We start from the raw sequence: 18366 nt of genomic DNA, 5'->3' as shown, positions 1-18366 counted from the left end.
GCCGATATACCGCAGCCAAGATTTCGGCCTCGAGGTCCCAGGGTAGGGATCCGGCGAGAGCGCAGAGTGGTGGTACCTACCCGCGCGGACTCACAAGAGGTCCTACCACCAGTAATTACGCAAATTAAAATTTGCGGGTTTGATTTTTATTCCTTCCTCCGGGTTGTTCCTTCACTCTGGAAGTCAATCATTGAAATACGTACTCAACAAAGAACATTTATTGAGTACGTATTTCATTAAAAAAATTGGTACCCGCTTGGGATTCGAATACTAGTGCATCGCTCAACACGAATGCACCGGACGACTTATCCTTTAGGCCACGACGACTTCAAAGTGCATACATATGTACATTTATTTTGAACTAACCTACTAACCTGACTACCTTTCTATTTTAATAAGACTAATTATTTATTGTAAAGTCCTAGTAACCCAATAGAGCATAAATTTAAACAGAATTGTTATTTAAAAATGACCTACTACAGTATTCTACTACACAGATAAATCTCAGATTTTCAGTATTCAGGCTGCTCGTTTCAAACTATTCAGACTATTAGTACAGTTAACAAATTTGATAACTCATTTTATTTGGGTTAAATTCTATTAAATTAATTTATCAAAGTTGATGAAATTCATTAGACTTTAAAATGTTAATGTTTTCTTAATGGATTCGGCTAATACACTCTCAGTCTCTGAACTGTGTATGATGCTAGGTGCATAGTATCGGCCTGCTAAGTTTCTTGCATAGTGTAAGCCCGCCAAGGTATATGTAATCGCGAATCAAATGTCCTTAAGCTGTTAGACCTCCTTAAAAGGCGCTCGAGTGGTTATTAATAAATACTCCTTCTCACACATAATTTTCTTAATAACTCATAGATACTTTTGCCGTTTGAAACAAAATTTTGATACAATTTAAAACTAATTTTTATCTTTATTTTAATACAAGTTTGAGCTTAATCCGTCTAGTAGTTTCCATTTTATAACCAACCTTAGTTTCCACCATACAAACATTACATTTTGAAATTTAATTTTTTTAATAACTCTTAAACTATAATACTTACCTTTCTAATTTTTTCACACACAATAAGAACCGATTAAACCTACGTTCTAAAACCAGTTTGAGCGAAATATATCGAGTACTTTTTCATTTATTGCATTTTTCCCGTATTTACAGTTTCTATCAATTTTTTCTGTCTTTGCACACCCATTTTTCCAATTTCAATCGCCGTTTCTTCTCAAAACTTCTTCATTCTTCTTCGCCAACGTTTTCCACACCCTTTCGACGCGACACCCGCGAAAAACAGACAAAAATTTTTTACCGAGTCTACTTAGTCAGAACAGTATTTCGTAATAAGTACACATAATTTTCTTAATAACTCATAGATACTTTTGCCGTTTGAAACAAAATTTTGATACAATTTAAAACTAATTTTTATCTTTATTTTAATACAAGTTTGAGCTTAATCCGTCTAGTAGTTTCCATTTTATAACCAACCTTAGTTTCCACCATACAAACATTACATTTTGAAATTTAATTTTTTTAATAACTCTTAAACTATAATACTTACCTTTCTAATTTTTTCACACACAATAAGAACCGATTAAACCTACGTTCTAAAACCAGTTTGAGCGAAATATATCGAGTACTTTTTCATTTATTGCATTTTTCCCGTATTTACAGTTTCTATCAATTTTTTCTGTCTTTGCACACCCATTTTTCCAATTTCAATCGCCGTTTCTTCTCAAAACTTCTTCATTCTTCTTCGCCAACGTTTTCCACACCCTTTCGACGCGACACCCGCGAAAAACAGACAAAAATTTTTTACCGAGTCTACTTAGTCAGAACAGTATTTCGTAATAAGTACACATAATTTTCTTAATAACTCATAGATACTTTTGCCGTTTGAAACAAAATTTTGATACAATTTAAAACTAATTTTTATCTTTATTTTAATACAAGTTTGAGCTTAATCCGTCTAGTAGTTTCCATTTTATAACCAACCTTAGTTTCCACCATACAAACATTACATTTTGAAATTTAATTTTTTTAATAACTCTTAAACTATAATACTTACCTTTCTAATTTTTTCACACACAATAAGAACCGATTAAACCTACGTTCTAAAACCAGTTTGAGCGAAATATATCGAGTACTTTTTCATTTATTGCATTTTTCCCGTATTTACAGTTTCTATCAATTTTTTCTGTCTTTGCACACCCATTTTTCCAATTTCAATCACCGTTTCTTCTCAAAACTTCTTCATTCTTCTTCGCCAACGTTTTCCACACCCTTTCGACGCGACACCTGCGAAAAACAGACAAAAATTTTGCCCGCCCACCCTCCCCTACCTCCTCCCTTACCTTGAATCCAGTGTCTTTGAGATTATTTTGCAACACAACCATATGAATGGCACCCGTAATCCCTGAAATAACATTACCCGCGTCTGCAGAGGACATAAACAGTAGGGACACATACCTCGAAACCGTCCGTAAGCTCATATCCTGCATCACAACAGCTGTGACTGAGGGAAAAAGTGTTACCGCAGCTAACAAGCGCCTTATCTGCTCCGCGGCGGAGGAAATTCGTAGGGCGACGAGAGTGTTGGAAACAACACTCGCATCGACACTGACACCACCAACCCCCTCTCCACCTGCCACCAACGAAGGTTTGAAGGAGGAGATTATCGCTTGCGTCAGAGAGGAGTTCAAGCGGCATAGACAACTACCGCCGCTGACCCTTCAATCACAAGTTCGCCCATCGTATGCCCAAGCCGCAGCACCCAACCCCCGGAAACCAGCCCTTACGACCAAACCAACACCCAAAACATATCCAGCTACAAAACCTGCAATTATTGTCTCAGCAAAAACCGAAGTAAAGACGAAACAGGATATTATCGAGGCCTGGAGGCGCAACATCAGCTTCAAAAATTCCGGCTTTGCCCCTAGCAGAGTACAAGCTGTATCAAATAACAAACTAAGAATCGAGTTCGATAACATAGAACAAAGGAACGATACCCTCACTCGTATCACTAACTCCCAGACAATTCACGCCGAACCCGCTCGCAGGCTGCTGCCTATGCTCAATCTCAAGGGAGTCTCCAAAGACGTTCCCGCTGAAGATCTAGTGAGCATAATCAGCAGACAGAACCCGGAACTCACTAACGCAATCAACCAAAAGGAGGACTTGCGGTTTCGTTTCCAGCGCTCCAACAGAAACCCCAACTTATATAACGCCATCCTAATTGCACAGCCAACTGTCTGGCGTAAGTGTATAAGCCTGGGCAGAATCAGTGTGGACCATCAACGTATTCACGTAGAGGAGTTCACACCGTTCCTGCAGTGTCACAAGTGCCTTAGCTTCGGCCACACTAAAAACAAGTGTTCGTCCACCGAACAATACTGTGCACACTGCAGTGAGTCCACCCACACGACAGCTGACTGCCCTAATAAGGCCGTACTCAAGTGCATAAACTGCGTTAAACACAACATCCGACACAAAACATCCATCACCACCACACACAGCGCCACGTCACACAACTGCCCACAATTGCTCTCTATGAAACTGAGAATCACCGACAGAATCGATTATGGCACCGATTAACTCCGTGAAATTCCTACAGTGCAATGTGGATAAGTCAAAAAACAGTTGGCACGAATTTCTAGTCTCCTTCACCAGCGAACGATATCATTTTGCCCTAATATCCGAACCTTACGTAGGCGCAAATAACGAGGTCAAAAACATCCCCGGAATTAACATTTACCAATTCTCTGACGGCGCGCGTGTCAAGGCCTGCATACTAGCTAAGACAGGTGTCGGCTCAGTCCTCGGCCTATCCCAATACTCTTCGGCAAACCTGTCGGTCATACAGCTAACGGCAGGAAACAAGAAGACGTACATAGCCTCAACGTACATCGAACCCGATGTCGATGCCAACGGCACCATGGAGCGTCTGGAAGTTTTCCTTAAAGACATAGGAGGGGCGAGAGTAATTGTGGGAGGTGACTTCAATGGATGGCACCCATCGTGGGGGAGCGTGAGGGTGAACCCCAGAGGCTCATCACTAGTCGAACTAGCGCACAGCAACGATTTATACATTTGTAACTCAGGAGACACTCCAACCTTCGAAACCATCACTCATGGCCGCAATAGATCATCCATCATCGACCTTACTCTTGCATCCAGCGACCTCTTCAACAGCATCTCTGAATGGCACGTAAATCTTAACACATGCCCCACCTCCCAACACAACGCCATTGAATTCTCACTTAACACCAACGAAAACACAAATAAACACGCAGAAAACACTTCCACATTCCTATACAAGTCGGAACAAGCCAATTGGACAATATTTAGAAACACCCTCCACACTCTTATGGCCAACACAGACATCCTTGATAGGAGCGTTGAAAGCTTAAGCCCAGAGGGACTTGAGTCGCTCCTTCGGGAAGTCACGGACATCCTACACCGGGCCTGTAGGGCATCGATGCGAGTAAAAGCAGGCTCTGGGAATAGACACAAGCCGCCTTGGTGGAACGATCGTCTTCAGGACCTTAAAAACGAGGTAATCAACGTACATCGCAGATTACGTGCGGCCAAGAGACAGAACCTACCATTGGATGACCTCATAGAGCAACAGCAGACGAAAAAAGCCCTATACGCCGATGCCCTACGTGCAGAGTCGACGAGAAGCTTCCGCAGCTTCTGTGAATTACAAACGAAGGAAAATGTATGGTCACTCACCAACAGACTTTTAAAGGAATCCACCCCTAAACGGCCACCAGCTACTCTTAAGACTGGAAATACATTCACCACCTGTGCAAAAGAGACGGCGGAGGCTCTCTTAGAGCACTTTTACCCTGCTGACACTCCAGACACCATAGCACGACATCACCAACTTCGCGCATGCTACGACGCTCCCGTAGACACTGAAAATGACCTACCATTCACCGAGGAGGAGGTCATGGAGTGTCTGCAATACATGAACCCCAAAAAGGCCCCAGGGCTCGATCACATAACAGCTGACATATGCCAACAATTCGCATCCGCTTACCCCCGCTTAATCACCAACATTATGAACCGCTGCCTCACCCTTCAACACTTCCCCGATCAGTGGAAAACTGCGTATGTAAAAATCATCCCGAAGCCCGGTAAAAGCGACCACACATCTCTCACCTCATTCCGACCCATTGGACTCATCCCCGTCCTTGGAAAGCTCCTCGAAAAACTGATCACCATACGGATTATGCATTGGGCATCTGTCACAGGAAGGAGCAGTCAACGACAGTTCGGCTTCAAGGAGCAAACCGGCACGGTCGACGCCATTAACACCCTGATAGACACTATACGAAAAGCCAAACAAGAGAGGTCACAGGTTGTCGCCGTCTCGCTCGACATCAGGGCGGCTTTTGATAACGCCTGGTGGCCGGTCCTATTACACCGCCTTAGAGATATACGATGCCCCAAAAATATCTACGGCCTCATCAAGAGCTACCTCCGAGACAGGCGCGTCGTTCTGGACCACGGAGGAGTTCGCGTCTCCAGAGCCACGTCAAAAGGTTGCGTTCAGGGCTCGGTGTGCGGGCCTGCATTGTGGAACATCATACTTGATGAACTATTGGAGATCCATCTACCATCTGGATGCCACATGCAGGCCTACGCAGACGATGTGGTACTCGTGGTCACCGCCGAAAATGTCAATCGCCTAGAGGAGCTCACCGACACGGTTCTCCAACAGATAGTGAATTGGGGAAAAAGCGTCAAGCTCGAATTCGGGGCCTCCAAAACACAACTGATCGCCTTCACCCCCAAGGCCAGAACTCTTAGGGTGGAGATGGACGGTCAAATCTTAAAAACCTGTAAGGAGATCAAGCTCCTCGGAATAATTTTGGACGAAAAGCTACTCTTTGGCCGCCATGTACAGTACGTCCTGGGAAAAGCCTCGCGAATATTCAACAAACTGTGCTTGTACTCCCGACCAACCTGGGGTGCTCATCCCGAGAACGTGCGCACCATCTATCTCCGAGTCATCGAGCCAATCGTCACCTACGCTGCCGGGGTGTGGGGACACATAGTAAACAAGCGCTACATCAAAAAATCTTTGATGAGCATGCAGCGTGGTTTTGCCCTAAAAGCCATCAGAGGATTCCGCACTATTTCAACCTCCGCTGCTCTGGCTCTCGCACAATTCACCCCTCTAGACCTAAAAATCCGAGAAGTACACCAAATCGAAAAAGTCAGGCTCACTGGGAAAACTGAATTCCTCCCCAATGACATTTCTTATGAGAAACCTGTCCCCGTCAAGGACCTCCTACATCCCGCTAGAAGGCCGACAATCAAACCCATACCCTCCTCTGAACACCGAATTAACTCCGAAATGACGGACAGTACTCTGGTCACTCGCGTATTCACTGACGGAAGTAAGCAGGACGATGGATCAGTTGGAGCCGCATTCGTGCTTTACAGACCCGGCGACACTGAAATATCCGTAACAAAAAAGTACAAATTACACAGTAGCTGCACAGTCTTCCAGGCAGAGCTGTACGCCATCTGGAAAGCCTGTCAGTGGATTGTAAGCGAAAATCATCCCCACACATACATCTTCACCGATTCTCTCTCATCAATATACGCGATAAATAACAGAAGCAACACACACCCCATCATAGTGAACATACACAAACTCATACACGCTAACCACACTACACACAAAATTTTCATAGACTGGGTAAAGGGACACTCGGGTGTCATAGGAAACGAGGAAGCCGATGCGGCTGCCAACAGCGGCGCACGCATGCACAAGGCCCCCGACTACTCGCAGTTCTCAATATCCTACGTGAAACACAAGATTCACACAGAACACCACGCCATCTGGCAAGCCAGATACGAAAGCTCCCCGCAGGGCTCACACACAAAAACACTACTACCAAAACTGAACGACATCAAAGAACTCAACAAATGCACACAAACAAACTTTCAGCTTACACAAATACTCACAGGCCATGGATATCACAAGACATACTTACATCGCTTCAAAATAGCACCAGATGACACCTGCCCCTGCGACGGCACTTCCAGCCAAACTGTAGAACACCTCCTTAAAAACTGCCAAGTGTTCGCTGCGAAAAGGCACAGCCACGAAGAAACGTGCCACGAAGTACAGGTGTCACCATATAATTTACCTGAAATGTTAAAAAAGAAAGCTGCAATCAACTCTTTCACTTCGTTTTGCCAAACAATAATCAACAACATCAAGAAAATAAATGAAAACAATTAGAATAAATACACAACCAAATACATATCAATAAACACAAAAATAGACTGATAAGAAACAAATAAAAATACAAGGGTATAATGATACAATGTATTCGTATGTATAGGAAATGTATAAAAAGTATGATATATAAATGTAAAGTAAGTATATATAACTAAATACAGATATAGGTATAAGCATAAAGAATATAACACGGGGATATGTAATATGGACAGAAACGTATCAAATAGCGATCTGCCAGAAAACATACTCCCCAAAAGGAGAAACAAAGTAACTATTATTACATATAACACATATAAATCCCTAACGAGAATCAAACAACCAAGATTATAAAACATAAGATAAAGAAAAAAAAAAAAAAAAAAAAAAAAAAAAAAAAAAAAAAAAAAAAAAATACTCCTTCTCTGGACTTAACCCATGAGCTTGCTACCTCATTCTTGTCAATCTAGTAAGACCTCGTGCCACCGGTCACTCGACTAAAAAAATAAACAATTTTGCGGTCACGTTTGTGATGTCTAGGGGTCTATCTATAGATATATAGATAATCTATACGTTCCGTTTCCACCTAACACAAGGTATATAGTCTACCTATCTAGTTCAATAACAATAACGAGATTCAAAATAAATTATTTAAATTTCAAGCGATACTTTTAAAATTACAAGCAATACTTCAATATCAGAAAAATTTAATAATTAGATTCAAACAGATGTTATTTTGCAATCCGTTATTCTAGCAGCTGCGAAACTACAAGAGGTAGTCTATTGTCTAAATTGAACTCTTAAAAAGGTTGAAACGATTGCGGTTCATTTACTGTGACAACTAAACCGTTGTTCGGAGTGTTAACGAAATTGAGTCTGACTAGAGCTGTTATTTCTAAAGTAATCAGTCCTAAAAGTTTCCAAATTAATACAAATTTTGTGCTTACGTCAGAGGTGCGTTTAGTTTGGTTACTCTCGAGTGCAGAATGGATTGGATTATTTGTGATAGTTATGCTGCCAACCTTTTCCAATCAGTACCACTGCCCTGTACATTTCGACAACTAGAACGTTGTTTTTGTTGACATTAAAAAAAAGGCTAAGCTAGAAAGTCATTAATAGATAAAAGTAAATTGAACATTAAAATCAATTACAAGATTAATCATACACAACGTGAGTAACAAAAAAATCATTAAGTACGATGTAAAAATATATTTAATCGTTAGAAGTATACCAGTAGTACCCAATATATGGAAAGGTTAAGAAGAACTATCAAACTGACTTATGACTTAATCTTGCGTTTTTTTTTTAGTTTTTTTTTTTTTATATTAGGTAATGTATATTACGAGTATTATGAGAATCTACACGTAAATCACATCAATGACAATAATAAATTAAAACTTGTGGTTTTTGTTTTAAATTACAATTGATTGAGTGTTAGGTATAACTATCAAATGATCAAAGTCATTAATTAAATCAAAACCCGCAATATTTATTAATTTGCATATCTGGTGTAGGACCTGCGCGGGTATCACCGATTTGCCTATTTCTGCTATAAAACAGTCATGCGTTCTGGTTTGAAGGGTGGTTCAATTGAGACTTTGAGCTCGGTTCGCAATGTGAATTGCGATATTTACTGGTGTTAGGACCTCTTGTGAGTCCGCACGGGTAGGTATCACCACCCCGCCTATTTCTGCCGTGAAGCAGTAATGCGTTTCGGTTTGAAGGGTGGGGCAGCCGTTGTAACTATACTGAGATCTTAGAACTTATATCTCAAGGTGGGTGGCGCATGTACGTTGTAGATGTCTATGGGCTCCAGTAACCACTTAACACCAGGTGGGCTGTGAGCTCGTCCACCCATCTAAGCAATAAAAAAAAATTAAGTTGCAATAAATAACTCTTAACTGCAGCAAATGAGCGAGGGTGAAGTCATCTATGAATCTATGAATCATAGCACATCTATGATTTTTTTTATTAGAACACGTATTTCGTATTTATTTTTAATGAAATAGCATATTGTTGTATTGATTTAGCTTGTGTAAAATATAAAATTTTCATTATGTAAATTTGATATGGCAATAAAACAATTTTAAACAATGCAAAGTTAAACACCACAAAGAAATAGTCAAGTTTGGTTGTTTTTTTTTCATGATATGTGTAAATCCAAAAATGCCTTGCATTTTGCTATGACGACAAACGGATCTCCGGATTTAAATTTTGTAATTTTGAATGGTTGTCATTGTATTGTTAAAGTATTTTTGATCACAATGAATTACAATACACATTTTAATCAGTATTGTTAAAATTATTTCACACACATTTTTTTCAGAATTAAAGTGTCCGCTTCTGTAATTATTAAATTGTTTAAAATAGCCATCATTGTAGTAATAGTAGTTAAAATCTTAAAGTCTTCTTTTAATCATGGCCAAAAATGACATGACTTTTACTTTTACTGGTGCTAGGACCTCTTGTGAGTCCGCATGGTAGGTACCACCACCCCGCCTATTTCCGCCGTGAAGCAGTAATGCGTTTCGGTTGAAAGGGTAGGGCAGACGTTGTAACCTTGGAACTCATATCTCAAGGTAGGTGGTGGCATTTACGTTGTAGATGTCTATGGGCTCCGGTAACCACTTAACACCAGGTGGGCCGTGAGCTCGTCCACAAAGCTAAGCAATAAAAAAAATTTGTAGGGGCTAAGTTTGACTTTAAATAAATACCTACTAGCCTGTAGTACCTACACCGCTGTCATTATACCTGAACTTGATGCAAGTTGATCGCAGAATTCTATAGAACCGGTTGTTCGCATTAAGAGACCGGTTCCGTCGCGACTGGGCAATTCTGCACTGCCATTGTCAACCTTATTACGTCATGCGCTTAATAACGTAGTTGTCTTTTATTATAGAGAAACATAGTTTGGCGCTCAATTTAACCTTGATAAATTCATATTGACCTATAACGTACCTATATTAAACTGTACAATTACCTCATTTACAATCTGTATTAATAATTTTTAAACTAACTATCATCTTAAGTGATTACCGGAGTCCATAGATATCAACCACAACATGAAAGTCCCAGAAGTGTGACCGATCGCAAAATTGCTTACCAAAAATTATAAATTATACCCAAATTTATAAGTTATGCGTGTTTGCGAGTAAAGAATTGCTATTCATTTTTCTTAGCTATTTTTTCTTTTGTTTGTTGCTATTCCTTTTTGAGAATATGAGAAATTGAAGTTTTTTCTTTGAATCTAAAAACGACAAAGACAAAAGATCACAGTCGAATGTGCTTTATTAAGTAAATTACAGGCGAAAGTAATAAATACGAATTTATACATTAGCCGGAAAATTAAAACAAAAAAATGTATTGAAGACTAACACGCAATATTAGATTGTGTAATTTCGGCACAATTCAATCATTTGAAATAATTTTTGTGTCAATTAAAAACAGATTAGTAAAATGACGTATGAAAGATTGAGTTCGCCCAACCTTAGACGAAAAACTACGGATTTTTCCTAAAATTCTGCTCTTACAAATTTTACAGGTGGTACTACCTATTTCTGTCGTGAAGGAGTAATGCGTTTCGGCTTGAAGGCTGGGGTAGTCGTTGTCGTGAAATGCGTTCCGGTTTCGATACCTATTAGAAGATGGAACAACTGTAATACTATTCAATTGAGACTTCGATTTCATATGTCAATGTGCGTGGTACGTGTATGTTGAGATATTTATATGTTCCGGTAACTGCTTAAAACCAACCTGTTCACTCGCCTATACAAAAAAGAAACCAACAAATCTTAGAAGCCCAGAAGCGAGATAGTCATGTAATATTTAACCCTTTTACTGAGACACTTCTCAGAGTTGCAGTGGGCGTATAATTTTTTTTTAATGTTTAGATGGGTGAACGAGGTCACAGCCCACCTGGTGCAGCACATCTACAACGTAAATGCGTCATCCACCTTGAGATATAAGTTCTAAGGTTTTAAGTATAGTAACAACGACGCCCCACCCTTGAAACCGAAACGTATTACTGCTTCACGGCAGAAATAGGCGGGGTGGTGGTACCTACCCGCGCGGACTCACCAGAGGTCCTACCACCAGTAATTACGCAAATTATAATTTTGCGGGCTTGATTTTTATTACACGATATTATTCTTTCACCGTGAAAGTTAATTGTGGACATTTGTTGAGTACGTATTTCATTAGAAAAATTGGTACCCGCCTGGGATTCGAACACCGGTGCATCGCTCAACACGAATGCACCGGACGTCTTATCCTTTAGGCCACGACGAGTTCAAAATTAAATGTGAGCACAAATCAGGACGGGGGCATACCTTTTGATACTTTTAGGTATAATGTATCTATATATTAATACGTGAAGCAAAAACTTTGTATCTCTTTTTACGAAAATTGCGCGGACGGAGGAGTATGAAATATTCCACACTTATAGTGAATATAGAGAAGAAGTGCACAATGCTAATATTTTTTTAAAATAATGCATAAAAGATACGTTAAATCAATAAAGAAAACACTACACACACTACATACCATGTATTTGACGCACACACGCATGCATACTATTTATTGTCAAACTTTTGTTCTTGACGTCTGTTGTCAAATTGAGATTAAATATTGTTTGTCTTGGTTAATATTTTTTATAGTGTAGTCTTGGCGAAATTAATGATTATAGAAGTATAAAATACAATCATAAAAGTGTACAAACTTACAATTCCAATTAATTATAGTTGAATTTCGACTACTGCGGGACCTCTAGTTTCATTAATTATTCCACCTCGTTCCAAATATTTCACATAGGTAGGTACTTTATACGAAAACTCGTGAAATCTTAAAAAAACAATTTTTATTGTACAATTTGCACAGAAATGCCTTCTGTTCAGACACGATAGACCTTAATAACGGTGTTATTACCTCCAGAAATGTGATATCTTAACAATTCGATCATACTTTCCCCATACACTTCTCAAGTTACAGCAAACATATTCTACTTTATTGGCAAACAAAAACATTTTCGTAGAATTACCACACAATGATTTGTTCACTAAGAAGATATGATGGTTCATTTATTGGTTGGCTGGTTAGTCATCGAGGTCACTTAGGTTGTAGTAACTCTATGTATAAGTACATGGTTATAAAGTTAATCAACAAAGCATACAAATAATATACACTATAAGAAAACAGGCAGCCACATGTTTTATTGTTCAAATATCTTAGGATAGTTTTAAAATCGAAAACAATCAAATCAGTCTATGAAAAAGTACGTCAGTAAATTATGTATACCTATTTATTACGCGCATATCTTAACCGCGGAATCATGCTTACATCTCACTTAGTATTAAATGATTACAGAAGTCCATGTGTACACAAAGTCATGATTTATGGATCGTTTTAATTTGATTGCCTAACAACAATGAACTAGTCCAATAAATTAATGTCGGTACACAATGAAAAAATGAAAAGTATCAAAAGCAAATAAAAAAACTCGTTTCCAATTATTTATCAACAGCGCAATGGTAATTACTCGTAGAAATGGATTTTGATCTTAAAGTATATGCATGTCGTAGTGACGCAGAAGTTTAAATCGTAAATAATTTAATGTAAACAGTGACATACGGAATTTTAATGTACCACACCTTATCCCGCGTGACATGAAATTAGATGTATGTAGGTACCGATTTTTTAGAGCTATTGATTTAAACGTCTTGTTTTTAATAGGAGTAGACATAATATACTAAGTACTGATCTATTTTAAGCAAATGATTAAGATCAATGAAATATGTTAGGCGAAATTATTGAGCAAAAAACATAGAGAAGAGATTTAACAATAATTAGTTAGGTGCAAAAACTTCTAAAACTATTCCGTTTTTAATGAAAATAAGAAAAAAATATGCAGAAAGAAAGTGCGGCAGCAAAAAAGCCTATGGTAGTAGTAAAGTTGCGTGGATGCGTGCCGACGTGCGGCCCGACAGGTGTTAAGTGAGCCCATCAACATTTCTACATCAATGGCGCCACTCACCTTGTAGCACGAGGTCTCATTTGCATAGCATAGAGGCTGCTCCACCTTTCAAACTGTGGTTTAAATGGTGGGGTGCCAACCCATGCGTGCCTGCGCGACCACCACCATCACTGCAAATTACATAGATAGACTATTATTTTCTAGACCATTGTCTTTTTATTGACTCGTGAATCTCGATTAATTCAATAAAACATTCAAAACACTTTCTCAGAGGTAACACCAAATGTGATATTTATTTCAAAACATGATTAGGCAGGGCCTTTTCGTATATACATTACGGTTCGTAATCTGGTTGTCTTTGGGTCGGTATCGATTCACAAAAGGCGTTAAGCCAAGCTGTAGATCCTCTGGGATTCGGAAACTTGTGACACTCACATTAGCAAACATTCACAAACTTTATTTTAGTATAAATGGGGGATTTGCGTTAAAATATTTCGTTCTTTTTTGTTTACCAGTTTATTCTTCGAAAGATAATACTTTGACGTTTGGTCAGAAATGCAATGTTAATGAGATACGAGTTTTTAATCCGTTAAATTAGGTATATATTTTTACAGTACTGTTTTACAGTATAGTACTTTTGCTGATTAACTTTACTATTATAACTTTTGATAGTCTTATTAAGAACAGCGAGCCATCGTGGAGCCATTCATCAGATGAAAAATGCTCACGACAGCACACGGGCAGCGGTAATACTAGTAGCTAGGCCGTAAATTTTTCTCTTTAAGCCTTGCTTAAAAGATGAGGAAATGAAAGAGGGAAAAAGGCGGAAAAAATAAAATTAATGGCATTTTCTTTCTAGTTGCTACTTACATTCGCGTTTTCATTAGTACAATAAAGAAGTATTCTTATTAATGCAGTAAAAGATAAAGCGAAACGATCCCGATAAACCGCTACTTAAAATACTTAAAAGTAACAGAATCAATTTCCGACAATGTGTACTAGTCAGTTTAATCTCTTTGTTTAAACCATACGACCGACAACCTATAGAACAGGTGGTATTCGTATATGGACCTTATCAAACATTTACAATTAATTAACTTTTTTTTTATCGCTCAGATGGGTGGACGAGCTCACAGCCCACCTGGTGTTAAGTGGTTACTGGAGCCCATAGACATCTACAACGTAAATGCGCCACACACCTTGAGATATAAGTTCTAAGGTCTCAAGTATAGTTACAACGGCTGCCCCGCCCTTCGAACCAAAACGCATTACTGCTTCACGGCAGAAATAGGCAGGGTGGTGGTAACTACCCGCGCGGACTCACAAGAGGTCCTACCACCAGTAAAAAACTCATAATACAATTAACAAGAAAACAAAAAGTAACAGGAGAAATATCAAAATTACTTCATGAACAAAAGTTTAACAAACCCCTTTTCGATGCTCATTGTTCGACAACGTTCTATTCATCAACTTAACTAATTATAATGTACCTTAATAATATTAATAAAGCATAATATACTTCTTGTTATTTATTTATTTTAATCTGCAGTTCTGATCTGACGTGTTGATGGGTTGGTTTGTGATGGCGACGGAGACAAAGATGGCATTTTAACCCATTGAAAAAAGAGTAAATGGGCGATGCCAAAACACTTCTTCCCGCACTAGTTTGATTTTGAAACAACGATATGATTCTGCGAGACATGCGGTATTGTCTAAGTGGGCTCCAGAAAGTCTTCCCAGCCGGTAGGGCTGAAGGTCGAGTATTCGGCGACCAAAAGACCGACCGACGAGAGTGCACAACCTTGTCTCGGATGCTCTGGTGTCGAGCCGGGAAGGGCTTTTAGTCCGGGTTCGATTGGTACACGTTATAGCCAAGATAGTTACTCCAAGTGTAGGGTGACGATGCAGCGATTTTACTCCCGACCGACTAAACATAATAATAATATATTAAGTAACTTTAATTTATAAATTCCTTTTTTTTTTCAAGATAAAATTTTAGGATATCTCAGTTTATAAATGAAATGATTAAATTTGTTTTTATTGATTTTTGTTCTGTTTACGCTTTTTCGGAACCCTTGACATCTTGCATGAAGTGCCAAACTTCATTGAAAATGTCATCCTCGAATGCTAGATGGGTGCACGAGTCGTTTCAACAAATGTTTACTTATACGCGTTCTCGTCGAACTCGTCGACGTCGAAGAGTTCCACGTGCAACCCGGCACATAGATACAACCCACTGAGTTTCTCACCGAATCTTCTGTGGGTCACGCTTCCGATCCGGTGGTAAATTCAAGCATTGCTCTTGTTAGGGTGAGTGTTAGAAAGTTCTCTCAGGTTGAACTCAGGGACCTAACTCATCTAACCCTTTGCACGTTGTTGGAATAGCCGCTAAGCATACCAACGAGATTAGGTAGGTATTAAATTAAAAAAAACATATTATATACACACATTGCAAAGCGTGCGAACCGTGCACAGTTTTATATATAGTTCTCTATGGTAGAAATCTTCTACTGTGCGCAGTACAAATGCACAACTTTGTAGTTCTGTAAGATGGTGATAAATACTCACAAAAGTTGATTTTTGTTTGTTAATTTTTGGTAACTCGTTATGAATCTGTGTTTTTGAACACAATATGCTTTAAAACTAATGAATCGATTTTGATGCAATCTGACATTGGTAAATTAACATCTGCGATATTAAACATACCGATGGAAAATTGCGTATTTCAAAATTTGTTAATTTTCAAACTGGGACCATAAATATTCGGAATATACAAAACTATACTCGGGATAATAATTCTCTGTCTGCCAATGAAATTCTTTAGAGAATTTAGAGAGGTTTGCCGTTTGAAGCAGTAAGCCGGACTCAAAAAGAAAGAGATAAATCGCAATATGAATTTAAAAACACAAGTTTGAAATTAGGTAAACGGTAAATAACCACAAGAGCTTGAAAAGATCCTATATCTATATCGAAACTATTTCAGTTTATGTATGGATATGCATTAAGATATTAAAGTATAGACTAATCAATTAATGGGTTTCCTTTTTCCTAACTTTCCTTCCCTTTCTTTCCTCAATCATAATATCAGTGCAGTCGCAAAAGAACACTACGCGTACCTTAAAAATATAAACAAAGATAATACGTTATATTATCTTTGTTTATTTTTTAACGAAACGTAAAACGAACACACTGTATCAGTACTAATATACCTAAGATTGTGGATTTGGTTATTAAAATTGCTTAAAAGCTCTCGAAATGTGAAAAGTGCGCCAAGAAGCTTTTAAGTGACTTTCTAAAAATATTATTTTTTTACGTAGATTACAATAATCGTTAACATTTTCTGGAAAGTCGTCAATAAGTGTAGTTCATCTGTGATCATTACTCCGCGTTTGAAGAATTCAATCGTTGGAATAACCTATTAACAACGTAACTCGACTTTAATATATCTCTTCTGTTGTGTGGTAAATTCTGGCCACACAGGACTCTCAGTGGAGATACAGAGTGCAAGGAAAAAAAACAATGTAACAAAATTATATTCTGAGAGCAAAATTTTATGACTTGAATAAATGTTTTAAATTTTCTCACTTGTGTTTTTTTCTTCTTAAATATATTAAAATTATCTCTACGTAATAATAAACTCTGCTGCTGGGAATAATAACGTTGGTCGATGTAACTTATCACACAAGGTATCATGTGTATGTGTGTTAAAATTGAATAATTTTGTGGACAGACGGCCTGGCGAAGCGGTTGGTGCTCGAGTTCTCCGGTCCACACCCGACTGGGGAGAAGGAGCAATCAGTGGCGAACATCTCTGGTCACCCACCTCGGTATCAGGCGATTGTTGTTATGTCGGAGATGCAGAATGTCAGGTAAATAAAACAGCTTTAGAGTTAAAATTTCTCTTCAAAGAGGCAAATTATTGATTTATGACTTGACATGACAAAGCATTTTAATTTAACATTTCAGTTTGAAAAATTCAATTTGTAATTGAATCTAATATAGTACAGATATAAATGATAAATGTAAAATCATATTTAGAACAAACCAAACAATCATCTATCTTCTATTTATGTATATAAAAATGAATTGCTGTTCGTTAGTCTCGCTCAAACTCGAGAACGGCTGGACCGATTTTTTTTTTTTTTTTTTTTTTTTTTTTTCCACAGGAGAAAATCGCCGGATCCCCACCCGCGCGGCAGGTGGGCTATGTGGGAGTTGAACCTCACTAAAAACTCCTGCCGCTCACAACCGGCGCCCTACCTCGGACAGGGCCGGAGCCCAGTCGGGGCTATTGAAACGGCGGGACAGGGTTGACGCAGAGCACATTACATCCATCCCACCGTCCCACGGACGCCGGACCGGTGGCCGCCAGCGAAACGACCACCGGTTCCCTCGTTCAGCGGGCCGAGAGCCCGCTTTGATGGCGCCGCGTTACACCTTCCCCCAGAGCGGTCGGGGGAACGCGGTCTACCATCACCCGGCTTCCTATTGCGGGTGAGCGTGCAGAGCACGCCACCCCTCGTCTGGGTCCCTCCCCGCACAAAACGGGTGGGACCCCTAGCTCTTAGGGGGCCAGGTCACGGATACGACCCCGGTCCCGACCCCCTGCTCGGCGGCGGCGGGTTTCTGCGTAGTGAGGAGAGCTTTCCCTCACTCGCCCCGCCGCCTCCTTCTGCGAGATGGTGCACTCGCAGAAGTCGAGCATAGCCTTCCATGACTCATCGCTGCCAAGCATCGACGCCACGACGCCAGGCAGCGACAAGTCAGGTCCTATCTTTGCGACCAGGACACGGCGCTGCACCTCCCAAGCGGGGCAGACAGCGAGCGTATGCTCCGCCGTGTCCAGGTCGTGTCCACAATGGTGACACCTCGTCGTCGGCTCAGCCCCTATCCGGCGCAGGTACTTCCCGAAGCATCCGTGCCCGGTCAGCACCTGCACCAGACGAAAGGTGAGACGTCCCTCGCCACGATTCACCCAGTCATCAAAGACCGGGTAAACCGCCTCGACGGTCCGTAGCCCCCACGTGGGGTTGGCCAATCGCCTCGACCACGACTCGAGCACGGACCGCCGAGAATGGGCCTTCCGCGCCCGCAGCTCACTCTCGGGGACACGCGCCACGCCCCGAGCACGAAGCTCGCTGCGCCACCGATAGT

At 39.9% G+C, this 18366-nt stretch overlaps 1 protein-coding gene across 7 annotated transcripts in view; it reads left to right on the top strand.

Moving 5' to 3' along the window:
- The window catches only part of LOC101745288 (eye-specific diacylglycerol kinase), a 162108-nt gene that overhangs the window by 100475 nt on the left and 43267 nt on the right, over positions 1-18366 (top strand). For all 7 annotated transcript variants that reach the window (XM_062671847.1, XM_038015113.2, XM_062671846.1 and 4 more), the window contains one exon: positions 16943-17081. In XM_062671847.1, the coding sequence (XP_062527831.1) occupies positions 16943-17081 (139 nt within the window). The remainder of the gene's footprint in view (positions 1-16942; positions 17082-18366) is intronic.

Source organism: Bombyx mori, chromosome 13, assembly GCF_030269925.1.
Source record: "Bombyx mori chromosome 13, ASM3026992v2".
NCBI classification, from domain to species: domain Eukaryota; kingdom Metazoa; phylum Arthropoda; class Insecta; order Lepidoptera; family Bombycidae; genus Bombyx; species Bombyx mori.
This window is presented reverse-complemented; position numbering and strand designations above follow the sequence as displayed.